The 16784-nt window shown below is 26.8% G+C and overlaps 4 protein-coding genes across 15 annotated transcripts; 1 reads left to right on the top strand and 3 right to left on the bottom strand.

Moving 5' to 3' along the window:
* Nucleotides 1-1102: 1102 nt before the first annotated feature.
* Cul1 (cullin 1) lies at nucleotides 1103-9329 on the bottom strand. Of its 7 annotated transcripts, none has more exons than XM_085657880.1 (14): nucleotides 9230-9329; nucleotides 5132-5353; nucleotides 4883-5045; nucleotides 4525-4743; nucleotides 4141-4395; nucleotides 3752-4045; nucleotides 3405-3668; nucleotides 3094-3273; nucleotides 2876-3025; nucleotides 2611-2729; nucleotides 2350-2470; nucleotides 2183-2286; nucleotides 1762-1981; nucleotides 1103-1394 (listed from the first exon to the last, which is right to left on the bottom strand). In XM_085657880.1, the coding sequence occupies exons 2-14, from the start codon at nucleotides 5293-5295 to the stop codon at nucleotides 1314-1316; spliced, it is 2334 nt and encodes a 777-aa protein (XP_085514006.1). In that variant the 5' UTR covers nucleotides 5296-5353; nucleotides 9230-9329; the 3' UTR covers nucleotides 1103-1313. The 7 variants fall into 7 exon arrangements, with proteins under 7 accessions (XP_085514006.1, XP_035720934.1, XP_035720935.1 ...); XM_035865041.2 differs by lacking the exon at nucleotides 9230-9329 and adding an exon at nucleotides 6390-6530; XM_035865042.2 differs by lacking the exon at nucleotides 9230-9329 and adding an exon at nucleotides 6323-6463.
* Nucleotides 6554-13751, top strand: LOC118441088 (uncharacterized). Of its 3 annotated transcripts, none has more exons than XM_035865058.2 (5): nucleotides 6554-6679; nucleotides 10393-10509; nucleotides 10587-10801; nucleotides 10888-11134; nucleotides 11206-12709. In XM_035865058.2, the coding sequence occupies exons 2-5, from the start codon at nucleotides 10413-10415 to the stop codon at nucleotides 11664-11666; spliced, it is 1020 nt and encodes a 339-aa protein (XP_035720951.1). In that variant the 5' UTR covers nucleotides 6554-6679; nucleotides 10393-10412; the 3' UTR covers nucleotides 11667-12709. The 3 variants fall into 3 exon arrangements, with proteins under 3 accessions (XP_035720951.1, XP_035720952.1, XP_085514009.1); XM_035865059.2 differs by lacking the exon at nucleotides 6554-6679 and adding an exon at nucleotides 13602-13751 and having other exon boundaries at nucleotides 10399-10509; nucleotides 11206-11662; XM_085657883.1 differs by lacking the exon at nucleotides 6554-6679 and having other exon boundaries at nucleotides 10399-10509; nucleotides 11206-11662; nucleotides 11723-12710.
* Ugalt (UDP-galactose transporter) lies at nucleotides 7534-10461 on the bottom strand. 3 transcript variants are annotated; one of them, XM_085657884.1, is made up of 5 exons: nucleotides 10363-10461; nucleotides 9458-9545; nucleotides 9230-9349; nucleotides 8926-9140; nucleotides 7534-8854 (listed from the first exon to the last, which is right to left on the bottom strand). In XM_085657884.1, the coding sequence occupies exons 2-5, from the start codon at nucleotides 9474-9476 to the stop codon at nucleotides 8201-8203; spliced, it is 1008 nt and encodes a 335-aa protein (XP_085514010.1). In that variant the 5' UTR covers nucleotides 9477-9545; nucleotides 10363-10461; the 3' UTR covers nucleotides 7534-8200. The 3 variants fall into 3 exon arrangements, with proteins under 3 accessions (XP_085514010.1, XP_035720954.2, XP_035720953.2); XM_035865061.2 differs by lacking the exon at nucleotides 10363-10461 and adding an exon at nucleotides 9904-10036; XM_035865060.2 differs by lacking the exon at nucleotides 10363-10461 and adding an exon at nucleotides 9891-10044 and having other exon boundaries at nucleotides 7535-8854.
* LOC118441085 (acylamino-acid-releasing enzyme) lies at nucleotides 12815-16770 on the bottom strand. Of its 2 annotated transcripts, XM_035865051.2 has the most exons (14): nucleotides 16491-16770; nucleotides 16071-16288; nucleotides 15811-15974; nucleotides 15574-15722; nucleotides 15227-15491; nucleotides 14998-15146; nucleotides 14755-14923; nucleotides 14426-14680; nucleotides 14177-14314; nucleotides 13881-14101; nucleotides 13676-13755; nucleotides 13568-13615; nucleotides 13194-13421; nucleotides 12815-13000 (listed from the first exon to the last, which is right to left on the bottom strand). In XM_035865051.2, exons 1-14 carry the CDS (start codon nucleotides 16503-16505, stop codon nucleotides 12865-12867), a joined length of 2235 nt encoding a protein of 744 aa, XP_035720944.1. In that variant the 5' UTR covers nucleotides 16506-16770; the 3' UTR covers nucleotides 12815-12864. The 2 variants fall into 2 exon arrangements, with proteins under 2 accessions (XP_035720944.1, XP_035720945.1); XM_035865052.2 differs by lacking the exon at nucleotides 13568-13615 and having other exon boundaries at nucleotides 12817-13000; nucleotides 16491-16768.
* Between the last annotated feature and the right edge of the window lie 14 nt (nucleotides 16771-16784).

Raw genomic sequence — 16784 nt, 5'->3', positions numbered from 1 at the left:
ATCAAAGTTACATTTATATCAATTTTCTATATCACTCTTAATGTTAAAGGCATTTAATTACTACCATTGCTTAGTGGCTTATACATTTATAATTTAAAATTCGTTATTTATCACTGCTTGTGTCTCTGTTATGTTTTAAATTTTTTTATTAAGTCACAGATATATCTTTCTTAAATTTTATGTATTGCACTTATAATCATATTAATACAAATTTAAAAACATATTCAATATTAAAATAATAATTTCAACATTAGATTTATCAATAACAAATGCAAATTTTATCCTTTATAAATTTTGTTTCAAATTAAGTCATGATAAAGTTAAAACATAACATATTAAATTTATATTTGCAATATCTTATAAAAAGCTGCCTCACAAAATGATATCATGTACAATTAAAACAATCGTTATTAATATTATAAATGTTAATTATATCGGTATTGCAAATCGTTGCTACATTCGTGGAATATTATAAACGATATTTCTATACACATCTGTTTTCAGCTGCCTAAAAAAATATTTACTATCAATGACATTTTATGTGGAGAAAAAGAATTTATATTGTTAAACAAAAAGGTCTTGCACACGTAAAAGTATAAAAACTGATAATTATTGATACATGTAACTTTTAACTTAATTAATTGCTAAACTGCATTACTATCCATGTCTTTATTTATCTTCTTTATAATTAATATTTCATAATTAAAGAATCACTTATATGGTTTTCTTAATCAAGGTTTTAAGAAAATAATTAAATACTATTATGTATTATTCAGTGTTAAAAATAATTTTACTTCTTAAAATTGGCGGAAATAAAATGTAGAACTTTCCAATAGGTTCAACATTTCAAGAGAGTGCTATTATTTGTAATGTACATTTATCACTCGCGTTTAACTTAGTAATTTACATTATAGTTTTTTTCTTATAACTTGTTGTTTAACTTACTTAATTATATGTTTTTGTATTTTTCCATTGTGCAACATTTTATATACAATTTAAAAAATGGGACATACATGTTCCAAATCTTTTATAGTACAACATGATACAAAGAAAATTTAATTTATGTGTGAGAAACGGCACAGACAGTAACACACGTAGCAACTTGACTATATGAAATAATTTTATTAACATATTATAAAAACCAGGTTCTAAATGCGACCAGAGGGACATTACGGTACAAGAACTGTGTACAGAGAAAATACTAGTGAGAGTCTTAAATAAATATCGAGACACGTATGTAGCAATGACAGTGTGAAGTCATCTTTTTTTTTGCGTGCATAGTTGTTGCTATATTGATGTCCTAGATCGACAGATCATGCCAGATAGCTATATGTGTCCTTTTGACCCTCTGTGCGCTCCAGATATTCTTTTTCAATTAAAATATCTATACATTTCTGAAAGAACATTAATAATTTTTCTTGGTTTCAATTATTCATTATTTACATATTTGCTTCCTGCGATATAGCAAAAACTAAAAAGATCATCAATAATTTGCAGGAGCAATTTTTAATATTTTAATGCTTTCAGTTCAACGAAACATCATATTAGCATGAAAAAATACATTGTACATATATGTCAAAATTCATTCATCTTTTTTTTCAACAATGTATGTAATGTTCTTTTATTTATCTTATAGAAAAGAGTAGACATTTAACATTAAACAATCACAGTAATTGTTAGAAATAGAAGAATTAACTATAAAAAAAAAATAAAAAAAAAAAAAATAAAAAAAAATTAAAAAAAAAATAAATAAATACTCACTTTAATAACGTGTACTCTTGGTTTAAACCTGGAACTCAATTGATTTAAAACTTCTGCCACTAGTTGTTGATGTTTCAGTACTTTTCTCATTTTCATAATTCTAACAATTGCTGCTTGTATTAAAAGTTTTCTATCTTCTTCTATGTGTTTGTGTGTTGTTTCTTGTTCGACTTTTAATTCCGTTTTCATTGGTATATTAATATTTACCCTTAATTTTTTACTGAAATAAAGATGCATTCCAAATATCATAAAAAATATAAGCAATGTAAAAACAAGTGATTATATGTAATAAAAGAAAGAAAAAAAAAAGAAAAAAAAAAAAAAGAAAAAAAGCAAAAACAAGAAAAAGAAAAAAAAAGCAAAAAAAGAAAAGAAAAGACAAAAAAGAAGAAAAGAAAAAAATGAAAGAAAGACTACATACTTTTTATAGCCTGAGAAAAGTTCTACCACTGACATAGGTGTTAACTCTGTTTCGTCATCATTAACTGCTGTTAATAGCTTAGCCTTTAAAAGTATTTGTACAACCTGTAAAATATTAAAATAAAGAGATAATCTGTTATCTTATCTTTCTAAACTTTTCTATATTACCTGAAGTAAAAAATCCATTTTTATTTGAGTAGCATCATGTAATTGTTGTATTGTCCATATGGTTGATCCATTGTATTGCAGTAAAACAGCCATTTGAAAAGTTGATGCTTGTAATGTATACCTATGAAATATAAAATCAAATCAAACGAATAATAATATAACATATTAACTTCGTTAATTATCTCATCATAATTATTAATATATAATAAAAAATATAATTAATATTTATACTTTAAATGATCTTCTTTATATGATAATTACCTATTTTTAAAACAATTTGTATGCAATTCTCCTTTAGACATATTGTATAACCAATTCAACTTTCTTCCACTGTGTTGTGAACTATAAAAGGTTGTAAACCTATGTACAGATCTCTCTAACTGAAAATATAAAAAACATACATTATTAATTAATATTATTATTATTATATAAAATTTATTTTTTGACAATATGTTAATATAAATATGTACAATTAAAATTAAAATAACTTTCAATTAAAATCTTATAGGTTAATAATAAATTATACCTCTGTTGGTAAAGAAAAAGTAAAGGACTGTTGGAATGGCCATGAACCAGAAGACAAAACCTGTATACTGAAATCAATGTCTAGTGGTTCTACAGAATTTGTTAAATGTCGTCTGAATTGTTCGTTTAAATCTTTGGATACTCCAATATCCTGTAGAATAATAAAAAAAAATATATGAACGGTCATATATTTACTTAATATGTAATAAGATTCATTACCTGGAACATGCGCTGTAATTTTGAAGTATATTCAAAGCCACAAGCTTGTTTTAACTTGGAGATCATAGAAGCCTCTGCGTCATCACTGGCAGACATATGCTGCACTAAACGTTTTGCCAGCATTTTACTATAGAACTTTTGGAATACATCCTTGTCTTCAATATATTTAAATACTACCATCTGTTACATATACATATATATATATATATATATATATATATATATATATGAGAATAAAAAAAAGAAAAAGAAATATATATATGTATGATAAAAGAAATATAAGTAATATAATATTCTATTAAATTACTTACAACTTGATTTAATGTATCTTCAAGTTCTGCTTCCTCAGGATTTTTACTACTCTTTTTAAGCAATAAATCACAGTATTTTGCCAACAATTCAGGTGACTTACTACTACTATTTGCAGCTCTAGTTACAGAATTACTGTTGATAAAGCGACCGCATGCTTTATCCAATGCTGCTACAAAGCCACTATCATTGTTAAATGCAACTAATACTAAAGCATTATATTTTTTATGAACTTCCAAGATGGTGTTGACGTATACTTTAGGATCCTGTATAACAAATCATTTCATATCAGATATTATTCTATGTATATATATCATATTTACCATTTAATATTTGAAAAAGTTATTACATTAGCTGCTGAATCTCCACACTTATCTATAGCAGCAAGCCCTTGATTAGCTATATGACTTTCTAAAAGGTTTCGTAGTTCGCCAAGTCCATTTGGTATTCTTGCCATTAATTGATACATTCGCCCTAAATCTGTATTTTTATCAGCATCCAAAAGATTTTGAAATTCAGAATGAAATATATCCAAGTGTTTTTCAATGAGTACTCTTTCACAAGTTTTTGCTAATCGTTCATGTGTTGTTTGATGTAAATAAACTTGAACTCGTTTTTGTTCTTCTAATAACCTTTGTTCTGCCTATAATAAAAATATTAATGTAAAGAAAAATTGGAATATTTTTTAAAATAAACGAAAGTTCCTTTTATAGAAATATATATTGCATAATTAAATACCTTTTTCATATATTCTGTAACAGGGTTTTGTCTGAGGAATTCTGAACTTTCACGAGTATAAAATCGTTCTGTATCCTCAAGGAAGAGATTTTCAAAGGATTCTTTATAAACAATAAGATTTTGTCCCTTAGCACCAGGATCCTCCTCGTTCAGGCCCAATTCTACGTAACAATTAATTACACCACTGACTAAACGTGTGTTTATCGTTTCTCCATTACGTTCTCGTTCTATTAACTTCAGCACCGCATTGGTAACCTATTAAAAAAAAAAAAAAAAAAAAAACAGATTCTCATAATTTTTTTTTTAATTTATCAAACATATATATATATATATATATATATATATATATATATATATATGCTTATTTAAGATATAATGACATACTTGTCTATTTAAATGTTTAAATAAATTATCACGCCACGTAACCAAGGCCAATTGATATATTTCATATATTCCTTTACGTCCTTCTTCACATTCACGACGCACCCAATGACGGTTTAAATATGCACATACTCCATTTAACACCTTACTACTGAATTGATATTCTTCCCATTGTCTTGTATAGAATTGTAATACATCTTCATCCATTAAGTCAATCCCATGCTATATACCACAAACATCAATATTCTTTATAAGAAAATAAGAAAACTATATGCAAAAAGTCTGTAATATGTATAAATTAATATTTAAATAATATAAAATCAAACCTTCTAATTTTCAAAATATAAATTAATATACATACCTTGAGCAAACTAATGAGATAATTCCTAAGAAAGTCACGCAAACGTTTATATAATTCCAGGCCCACTAACTGTGCACCTCCTTGTGATATTTGGCCCTTTTTACTTTTAGTAGACATTCTAGTATGTTGTTGATGAACACTCGTACAATAATTATATACATGTCTATGTTCAGCAATATAGTAAGGATATTATAGATATAAAAATATCTATTATTGTTTCTTGATGATATTATCATTTTAAAAGGATACGTATAAAGTTCTATATATCTTGGTTTTGACATACATTGTCTATTATATACTTGTTCTATACCCTCACGAAGATCCCCCCAAATTTGATCCAAATCTATTTGTTTGAGGCCTGGGGGGCCTCCTTGATGACTCCCTGCCCCTCCAACGCCTCTATGCCCCGACATCCTATTCTTATACGCTTGCCTGGTGAGCGTCAGTGTTACTACTTACTACTTACAATTTCTGCAAAGGGAAAAAAATGAGAGAAAAATTTAATAAAATTCAATAGGATTATAGTAACAGTTATTTAAAAGTACTTTGATAGTTACAGAATAATATATTCATACACGAATATATAACAAATTACACTTAAACTCTCTAACAAAATGACACTTTATTGTAATGATTATATTATAAAAATAAGAATAAAAAGAAATACTTATTCATTTTGTTTGAAGATAGAAGATATAAGTTTACTATATGTATAATAATATACAATTACATAGAGAGAGAGAGAGAGGGAGGAGAAGGGAGAGAGAGAGAGAGAGAGAGAGAGAAATAACCAATTAGAAATGTACGATCGATCAAAATACAAATTATATGGAAATATTCATGTAGGAAAACAACAAACAAATGGACCTGTCTACTGTAAATACGACGTAACGGGCTTGAAAAATATTATTAAAGAGATTTCGATTCTCGATCAAAATGTGCGACGAAATATGTCTTATAATTCTTGTACGGAACAGAAGGTCGCTATCGATATTCGAAGGTCATAATGAATTCCGTTAAATCGAGATTGAAATCATTCGTTAAGATATATGGATATAGAATTGGTTAACGATGTTATTGGTCACAATTACACGATAATGTTAAGAAGAATAACACATACCATGAGGTATCTCGTTCTACTTTCGAAATGCAAGCCACTGATAATAAGTTGAAAATAAATTAAATTAAAGGATAATATCAAGGGATCATTGAAGAAAAAAAAAAAAAATTCTTTTTCTTTTCTCCCTCTTCCCCCCTCTGATTCTGTCTCATTCACTCGTTTCTCTCTCTTTCTTTCTCACTCATTCTATCCAAATCCCCTTCACCTCTCTTATCCTTGTTTCTCTTTCTACAATTCTATCTGCCTATATGTTATCTCTCTCTCTCCCCCCCTCTCTCTCTCGCCCTTTCTCTCTTTCTCCCTCCCTTTCTCTCTCTCACCGTCTCTTTTTCTTTACACAATTTTTCTTTTTTCTTCTCTCTCTTCAAGATTCTCTCTATCTCTCACCAGTCAATGTTCACCACCGCATAACAGTCAGGAACGACGAGGAAGCTTTCTTGAAAATGCAGTAGCCAGGGTAGGAAGTGTCGTCAGGATATTATAAAAACGTGGTGGACACCTTCCTCGTCTCCACTTTGATATTTTTTTCCCTTTCTTTTTAAACCTCTTCGATTTCTGTGTATCGCGTGACCTACGAAACCGTGTGAAGAAGCGTGCGATCGTGAAATAGAAAAACTTCTTTTGTGCTTTCTCAAAAATCGCGTACACTCGCGATCCTGCTGCTACGCTTCTGAAAGGTTAGGTCTCACTGCTACCAATATAACGAACTTATAACCTTCACTCAACGAGTTCGAGCGTGGCGCGTTTTTTTTTATTAAAAATAATTCGGTGCTTTAATTTTATTACGGGGAAAAGAAAAGAGAGAAAATAAGCAAAAGAAATGATACTCGTTGGTTAAAACGATGATAACGATCGATCGGTATCAAATCTATAATATAAATTTTAAATAGTGGATTATAAATTCTACTGCATTTTGAAACTTGTTATCTTCGATACGATTTGCCTTGATGTTATAATGCATCTTTTTAACATTAAACTCCTTTGTAAATTTTTATAACCTTCGAATGTGTATGATTAACGAGATATTTTTTCTTCTTTTTCGTTTTGGAATATTTAATTTCATTTGCAGTTATATTACGTACAATTACAGTGATTGTTTATATGTATATATGTCATAGTCTAGATGACACCGAATGGATATGTTAGAAAGGTTAAAAAGAGATAGGCAGATTTGTGATGTGTGTTGTGGCCTCACTGATTTTCAAATGAGTGCACGTAATTTAAACGAAGCACTTTTATAATTAAACGAGTAACTTTAAATTATAATAAAATTCATTTTAGAACGTTCAGTAATTACTGAATGTTAAAATCATCTATGTATATATTTTTTGATCCTTGATATCAAAGGTCATTAAGTGATAATAAAATGGCATCATTTGTGGAGTAAATATCTAAAGGAAAATTCTGTGTACATTGTAAAAATTTTTTATTTTTCGTTACTATTAACACAAAAAATTTAATAGAAATACAATTATCAATCTTCTAACTCTTCTTTCTTTTTTTTTTTATTGGTTTAAAATGTGTTACTATTAAATAAGAATTTCTTACTTATCGATATAAAATAATTTCTATAAAATATGACATTTCTTTTCGGAGTACATAAAATGAGATTATATATAAAAAGTATAAGTATAAAAAATTTGATTTTTTAATTTAATTATCTCAAAAATAAACATGATTTTTATAGATGAATTTGTATTCTGCATTACAAAGATTTTTCAAATTGCAATTCGCTCAATTCTTAATGCAGAAAAATATCTTTCTATTTCGAGCAATGATTAATAATTTTAAAAACTCAAGGCCATGATCTTAATTCATAAGGATTTATCATCTTTACAATCTAATCAAATCTATTTTTTTTTTTTTTACACTTATGCATATATATGACATTTATAACAATATACTGTGTAGTATAAAGAAAGTATTTATGTCGAATTTTACTTTTTTACGTGATTATATATTTATTATATTCTCCTATAAAAATATACCAGTTATGAAAGTTAACTAATTTCATTAAAATGTCATAATTCATTAATCTTTGCTAAGGTCATAAAATCTTTGATATATCTGATTTGATTATTTATATTGCAAAGAAATAATTTGAATATGTTTACATAATCCATGTTTACAACAATGATTATTCTAAGTATTCACGTAAATATGAATTTTCTTTTTTAATAAAAAAAATGACAATTATATCATACATCAGATTTGTCTATAGAAGAATGTTTATCAATAGTTTTTTTGGGCTGATAACTATATAAAAATATTGAACAAATTACTAAAAATGCACCAAAAGAAAATTGAAATGTTAAATGAAAATCGAATAAATAAATGGAAGCTATGCACGAAATTATGATTGCCAAAGAGGTGGCAAATCCTTTGAGTATATTATCCGCATACTTTACTACCATAGCAACAATAAGTCCACCGCCTGCTTGAAGTACTACCAAGTAGTAAATGAATGAATCATAGCCAAAAAAGAAGCCTTGTTTTTTAATAACGTCACCATCATTTAAAAAACAAGTAATTAATCCAAAGGGTAAAGATAATAAACTCAATTGAACATTTCTCATCCAGACAGATATATCAGATCCTTTAAGAATTTTTTCAAAATATATGCCTGCGAAACCTGATAAAAAGCATGCACTTAAGGCCGCTGTGAAGCCAAGTAAATGATTTTGTTGTATACCCGATGGTAATGTAACTGTTGTTCCGCTTTGTGCTAATTGTACTAATACTACTCCTATAACTAAAAGTATTAACGCGCTCCATTGAGTATTTCTTAATGATCTTCGAAGAATTACTACAGCGAAAAAAGCTGTTGTTAAAATCTTGAGTTGATAAGTCACCTAAAACGCAATAAACTATAAATAAATTGATAATAAATGAATATGAGAAATTCATAATAAAATATTTTTACCTGATATGTTGCTGCATCTAAATTTGATGCTGACACATAAAGTAAATTATTTTGTATGATATATAAAATTGATGGTACGCATACTTTTAAAGTATCTACTGGTTCTTTTATAATGGTTTGTTTTAAGGCATTATAAAATTTTAATAGTTCACCTTCTTCGATATAGACCAAAACCAAGCATGTCAATAGTTTTAAAAACTCTGACATAACAACGGCTATGAAAATTATATATCATAAAAGTATATAAATACAGCAAAATGATTTTTATGTCATAAATATGTCAATGTGTGTTTATATTATTTACCTGTAGATGATATGAAGAGATCCCCAGATCTAGTCCGCGCATAACGCATACTAAGTCCAACCAATGCATTTTGAAGAGTCAATGTAACTAAGCTGACATATTTTAGTGTTTGTCCATTAACTGAGAACAATATTGGGAATGAATAGATATTAATTATAGATTTATATGATTTCTTATAATACATATTGTAATAGAAACATATTGTAAATTATACATTATGATACTTACATTGCTGCAACTTATTCATTATTATTATTATTAATATAAATGTAATCTTCGTAAATCATTGATTTTTCCTTGTTTTTTCATATTTTATCTGGAACAAAAAAAAAAAAAAGAAAAAAATAATGATTATATTTCGATATTAATAATAAATTCGTTTCATATAAAGTATATGAATTTCATTGTGAGAGTATCTAGCAACATTATTTTATTATATAGATCCAACAAAAAAAATAAATTATAACTACTAATAAATGTCTGGAATATTTTTTGAATAGACTAATGTTATTATAAAATATATATATATACATATATATATATATATATATATATATATATATATATATATATACATATATCACTTAAAAAATCTTTATGTATTATTAATTTTTTAATAGTAACATTTTATAAGTCAGTAATATATACAGAAATTATTTACCTGAATTATTTACCTTATTTAACATGTTTTAATACTAAGCGCGGTGAGAATTGAATTATATCTGACAACTAATAACATAAAAATTCGAACACATACGTTAAAAGAGAAGCTAGCCACGTTTACATTCTATTTTAGTTGTCGAGTATTCAACCTAAAGTAAACTATCTAATCTATGACAAGGGTTATATTGTGTTAACATTACTGTCTCGTGTTTGATTGATTTATGTTATTTCGTGTTATTCCGATGCATAAAAATTGTGAATTATTTGTTTTCTTTAGAATTGAATTTATATAACTAATAATGAAACGAAGCTATTATATATATCTATTAATAATGGTGTTATTTTTATAAAATAAAATAAAATAAAATAAAATATATTGGTGAAAATAATCTCAGTTGGTAACCAATGTCACTGGCGAAACCCTTTAATTTAACTTTATAGTATAAAATTTAGCAGTTTTCATATCTTACTTTTCACAATTCGATTTTGCTGAATTGTAGTTTATGGCCGTTGGTACAAAATGGACCAAGATGTTACAAGATTCATATACTTTATATTTTTGACAACGCTTTTAATCGATTTAGGATCATCTACACATTATTTAAAATATATCGAATGTAAGTTATATATTGTATGATAAATTTAGCTATTAAAATTATATATATTTTTTATATAACCTCTTTGATACTCTTAGATAATATAGAACATGGGAAGGATTGTCATACAATTGGATCAAATAAACAGAACAAAGATTTAGCGGTTATAGTTAAAATTACACTTGATCGTGGAATCAATACTGATACATATTGTAAATTTACTATTAAAGCTAATGAAGGAGATGGCTTGTTTGGTGTAATACAAAAAATGACATTTAGACGTAATAAAACAGAGTGTGTAGATTATGTACAGGTAAATACATTTTTTAAGAAAAAGTTATTCGGTCACTGATTGACTTGCCAATTAAATTGTGTATATTAAAATGTGTATATTTTTAGTTCAAAAGGAGCGACAGTCAAAAAACACAAAAATTTTGTGGAAATTTCGATCGTAACACAACTAAATATTATCCAGTCCCTGAACCAGAAAATAGCACCTATGAGCTTGGATCATTTTTTTCTGAAAATCCATATTCAGAATTTGATATTAATGGCAAATTAGAAACTACAATATTTATTGCCAAAAAGGGATACTTATTTGCAGAAAAAGTTCCTACTCTCAGTATTGTTTATACACCATATAAAAGTAGGTTTAAAACATTTGTCACATTAATATTATTGGAGTATAAGAATAAATTTTATCAATTTCATTTATAGAATGTAAGGGCAGCACTCCGATAAATTATACATCAATACTTTTTGATTCATGTATTTTACAAGATTACTTTTGCGACGGATATCAAAATTGTGTACTAAAAATCTGTCGGGATGAGGAAAACTGTCCAAATGCCACTGATATCATTAGCAATACTGGAACAAAAGTAACAGTGGGTGCTGTGACAACAATAATTTTGTGTACAATTCTTTTTGGTGTATGCATATGGGCATGTAAAAAAAAAGATTTACTCTTTTGGTCTTCCGATTGTGCCGGTCCAAGTGCACACTCATCATTATCTAGATCAGGTGGACAAGAATCTGGAAGCATTAATAATCCTCAACTTCCAACAGCTCCAATGTTAGAAGTAGCTGTACCACCTCCTGTGTTAGATAAAGATCTTCCACCTAGTTATGATTCCTTATTTCCAGAACAGAATAATTCTACTGTGCAGCAGATGTAAGTTATCAATGGATAACCTTTAATTTTTTGCAGTATATTGCTTAATGTTTTAATTAGGTGATGCTGCTTCTTAAACAATGTATGTGTACAAGCATATAAGAAGTTAAAATCAGAAATACGTCTTAAAAAATCTAAGGTTAAATCTTAGAATTAACATGAGCAAGGAAAATGGAGTACAAATTTCTGCCTAATTCATTTTTCATGTTTTTAATATGAATAGTAATGTTTATAACTTTATACTACACTTCGTTTAGTTTTTGCGACATATTTCTGATATGGTTTATACATATCCATAGCTTCCTTGTTTTTTTTTTTTTTTTTTTTTTTTTATTAAGAAATTAAAAATATATATATGTATTAAGTAAAAAGTAAGCCTTTTCAAGAACTAATGTATTTAATGCTGCGATGTGGCAATATTAACAATATTTTCATTATTATTAAGGAGGTGCATCATATATTTTCTAAAATGTATCAATTAGAATGATTAGTAACATAATCATAAGGAAATCAATTTTACATTTAATATTTTGATACATCTTATTTTCCATCTAAAAATAGAGGATTATTTCTTTAAAACAATTTTGTATGAAAATCTTGAAAGATCTGATAAAATTACTCAAAATTTATATTTTCTAGAAAGTGTATTTCTATTAAGAATTGTAATGTAAGAAATTATAACTTTTTTTACTTTTGAGCCATGACATTTTTCTCAATGTTATATTAGTTTTTATATAAACAATTAATATAAGCATTGCCACTAATATTTATAATGAACAAATATAGTTTATTTCAATATTATACTTTTAATTTACTCTTATTTATTTTGCGATCAATGATTAATAAAAGTATTGATAGAATAAGCACTACAAAAATATAATCTATGTCGATAATATAGGCCTTAACGCGAGCGCGTATATGCGTGTGCGTATAAACCATTTGTAATGAATTTGTATAATGAAATTTTTGTAAATATATATCCTTATATATATAATATATATAAGATAGTGACACAAGTATTGAACACTTAAAGTAAAAATTCATAATACATGTGTTACGTTTTACGTATTTTGTTTATTATCACAAAAATAATGAATAAAAATTCATCTTGTACAAATATTTTTTTATTATATATTTTTTTATTATATATTTTTGTTGTTATATATATATATATATTTTTTTTATTTTTTCTTTTTTTTTTTTTATAATTTCTTAGGGTCGTCATCATCATCCTTTTCGATACTGTTGTGTTCGATCATCCATAAGCAAACATTGATAAGAGAATCCATTTCGGCATTACCTGATCCCAACTGATGATTGTCTTCATATACAAGCATTCTGATAATTTAAAAACATACAGTTAAATTACATCCAAAAAATTTAGTCTTTCTAATTACATCGTGGAAAAATTTAGACTTTAAAATCTTTATACCAAAACTCTTTCCGCGAGTATCTATTTATGTACTCATTATTATAGCTAAATCTTCATATATATCAAATATCATTTAACTTATTAATTATGTTTACTTACTTAGTCTTGACGTTATTAGCTTTAAGACGGTGATACCAGAGCTTTCCTTGCGACGGTGGAACTCGCAGATCATTTGTGCCAATACATATGAGAGTAGGAGCTTTAACTTTATCGACATGAACAATAGGTGAACAACTAAACATTTTTATAAACATTTCAATGCATCCTAACTTTGTTGCGCTGTATGATTCAGTTGCATCATAAGGCACATTTATTACAGCTGCGCACCTAAATAAAGATTCTCATAGTATAGACATAATAAAATATATATTTAACACCATTTTAAATTTTGCGTTCAATAATACTGCATTTCAGTCTACTTTTAATTATAATATTATGGACTTTATAGTATTTTAGTTAACAATTAAGCTTACACATTATGGTGATATGCAAGTTTCTCTTCCACAGATAAAGTATTGCGACTGAAATACAAATTGGACGATTAAAAATAAGCAAAATTGATAATACAATAAGTTATTTACCAATCTGGAATATCCGAAATGGTGAACATAGCAGCAATATCAATTACCGGATTTCTTGCGACAACAACTTTATATAGGTCCTGAAATATTTTGACAATAATGATTATATTATATTTAATATGATAATTATATCTTCATTATTATTATTATATTGCATATTTTGTTTCTTTAATAGTTTTGCAGGTTTAATAGTTTTATTTCTTACTGCATACTGAGCACTTAAATGTGCTACTAAAAATCCACCATGAGAACCTCCACAAAGTCCTACATGTGAAGAACTAAGCCATGGGTATTTACGTAAAGCTTCTTTAGTAGCAGTCACACAATCTTTTGCATCTACATTGCCAACTTTTCCTTGAAGATATTCTACATTTTTGGAACCCATTCCAGTAGAACCACGATAATTAACTTGTAACACTGCCAGACCTTAATTGTTTATTTAATATTAGTAAAAAATAATAGAGAAAAATAGAGATATAAAAAGAAAAGTGTGTTATTTACCTATCAGTGCAAACAAAGAATAATCGAAGGAGAAAGAATTAGTAAAATTAGAATGTGGACCTCCATGTGGTGCTACTACTAACGGTGTTGATTCATCAATTCCACCTTTTGGTCCAAAATATGTAAAATTAAATGATTCTGAAATAATATATTTAGAGTTACTATAATTTAAGAAAAACAAATTTATAAACATTTAAAGATAATTATGTAAATCATTTATTTTTTCGTATATATGATTATAATACTTACTGACATCTTCATTATTATCATATTCATAAAATACATGTTCGTACATAAGTGATTCAAAACCATCAATTTTTAGCATTGTAGTGACATTGACTCTAACAATAATTCCATCATTTATCGTTATAGGATTCAAATATCCTACACAAAGACTTGGTGGTGTTAAAAGAGACGTTTGTGAAAATGCAATTATATCATTTTTTACATCTAAGATGCTGAGAGAACTTTCATCATTTTGTATCTCAGTCATAGTTTTATTTTCTGTACAAAACGTATTTATCAATTAGTATTATCGAAACTATATATACTCCTACAATAAATATAGTATCTCTTACTGATATCAATTATATAAGAGCGTATGTTAGTTTGCTGAGGTGTACTCAAGAACAAATATTGACAGTCTTCACTCCAACAACGTTGTGGTAATCGACCATATATACCATAAAATACTTTTCCATTATTAATAATTATACTGGTATCAACATTATTAACAAGTATATCAGACTAGAAAGAGAAAAAATATTTCATAAAAAAGAGTCACGTTTTTGTTTTATAAATAAATAAAAGATATGACGTACTTTTCTTTCAGTAAATTCAAGATCAAGATACATAAGCTTATGAACATTGTGATGTGGTCCACCAGCATTTCTTTCTAACCAAACAAGATGTTTCCCATCCGGGCTAATTCTAGGTGATCGCACTGCACACCCATCTCTAGATAGTAGATCTAAAAAATTTAATATACTTGAATATCTATTATATAATTATTATTGCTCTGCAGATAGTAAAAATATAAATATTTCTTACGAAAATTTCCATTATATATAATAAAAATCCAAGAACGTCTATTTGTGCATGCAACAAGCCCTAAACGTCTTGGTTCATGTTTCCAAACTACACCGATTATAGATTTTGAATCCTTCATCCAATGCAATTGTCCAGGAGACAATTTCTCTGGTATTTCTGATAATGTAGTAATTTCATCTGTCGTTATGTCAAGTATTACAGCAGTAGGACGATGTTTACCTACTAATTGCTCACCCCAATGAGGCTTATAAATATACTCATTACCCTGTTAATAAGATTTCTTTTTAATAATAACAATTGTTAATATCCAAATTTGTAATAATTCAAAATATATCAAGACATCTTACAGGTACTATTCCATCTTCTTCTTTTTTTTCTTTATCTTTCTTATCCAGAGACTTTTGTTTATAGAATGCTTCAGATTTTGGTATCTTTTTCTCTGCGATATATAGCACTTTGGTTTTATCTGGAGACCATTCGAAAGTACCAAATTCAGCTGTAAAAATTATTGAACAAATTATAAACTGAAATTTTATATATAATAAATAACACAATTTAAGAAAATTAAAAATGTTTTCTCTTACAATCTGTATAAACTTCACCATGTACATCTAAAGCCGTTAAATCATAATTTTTAATAAGTCGTTCTTTGGTCCAAATTTCAATGAACTGCTTTGGAGTATTATCAATGGTACTAGTTCTTAATACAGCTTTAAATTGTTCATCTTTTGTAGTGGCTGATGCAAGTCTTTATATAAAGAAAAAAATTATGTATATTTTTTTTTTTATAATGAAAAATAAATAGTAATTAAAAAATAAATATTATATGAGATATGATACATACTCTCCTGTAATATCAATAGGAAAACTTTGCGATATAGGTTGAAGTTTTTCATTTAGGATATGATTTTGTATAAAACGTTGATTTGTTCGTCTTTCTAGATTTCTTTGAGTCCATGTACTTTGTATAAAGATATTATCATTTGTAATACCAATAATTTTGGCTGAATTCAGTACAGAATTTTTCGCTAATAATTTGTAGTTATTTATAATCTTCTCTAACTATAAAAATAAAATACATTTTGTTAAACAAAGGAAGTAAAAGAGAATTAGTAACTAGTAAGATAAATTAGTATGGAGATATATATATATATATATATATATATATATATATATATATATATATATATTTTAAAATCAAAAAATATATTGTAAAAGGAAAAAGAAAACAAAAAATATGTATTACACGTTAACCAATACTTACTCGAGTTGATGCCATTATGTCCTTTGTGAATTTACTAAGAACTGTTAAGAATACGTAAAGAACGTTCTTTTAAACTGATTAGTAAACATGAGCAATATATAAGAGCAAATATTCACGATAACAAATAGATAAAGTCACTGTAACAATTTATGGCATGTATTTAAAGAGAGAGATCTCTATTTTTTTGATAAAAAATCTATGATCAAATGTTCGTCGTATGATCTATCACTTAAATCGACAGTAATTATATGGCGAATGAATTTTTTTTTTTTTTTTTTGGATATTTATTATGTT

Source organism: Vespa mandarinia, chromosome 6 (assembly GCF_050613455.1).
Source record: "Vespa mandarinia isolate Hongniang chromosome 6, ASM5061345v1, whole genome shotgun sequence".
NCBI lineage: Eukaryota > Metazoa > Arthropoda > Insecta > Hymenoptera > Vespidae > Vespa > Vespa mandarinia.
The sequence above is the reverse complement of the archived record's forward strand: the minus strand, read 5'-3'. Positions and strand labels throughout refer to the sequence as shown.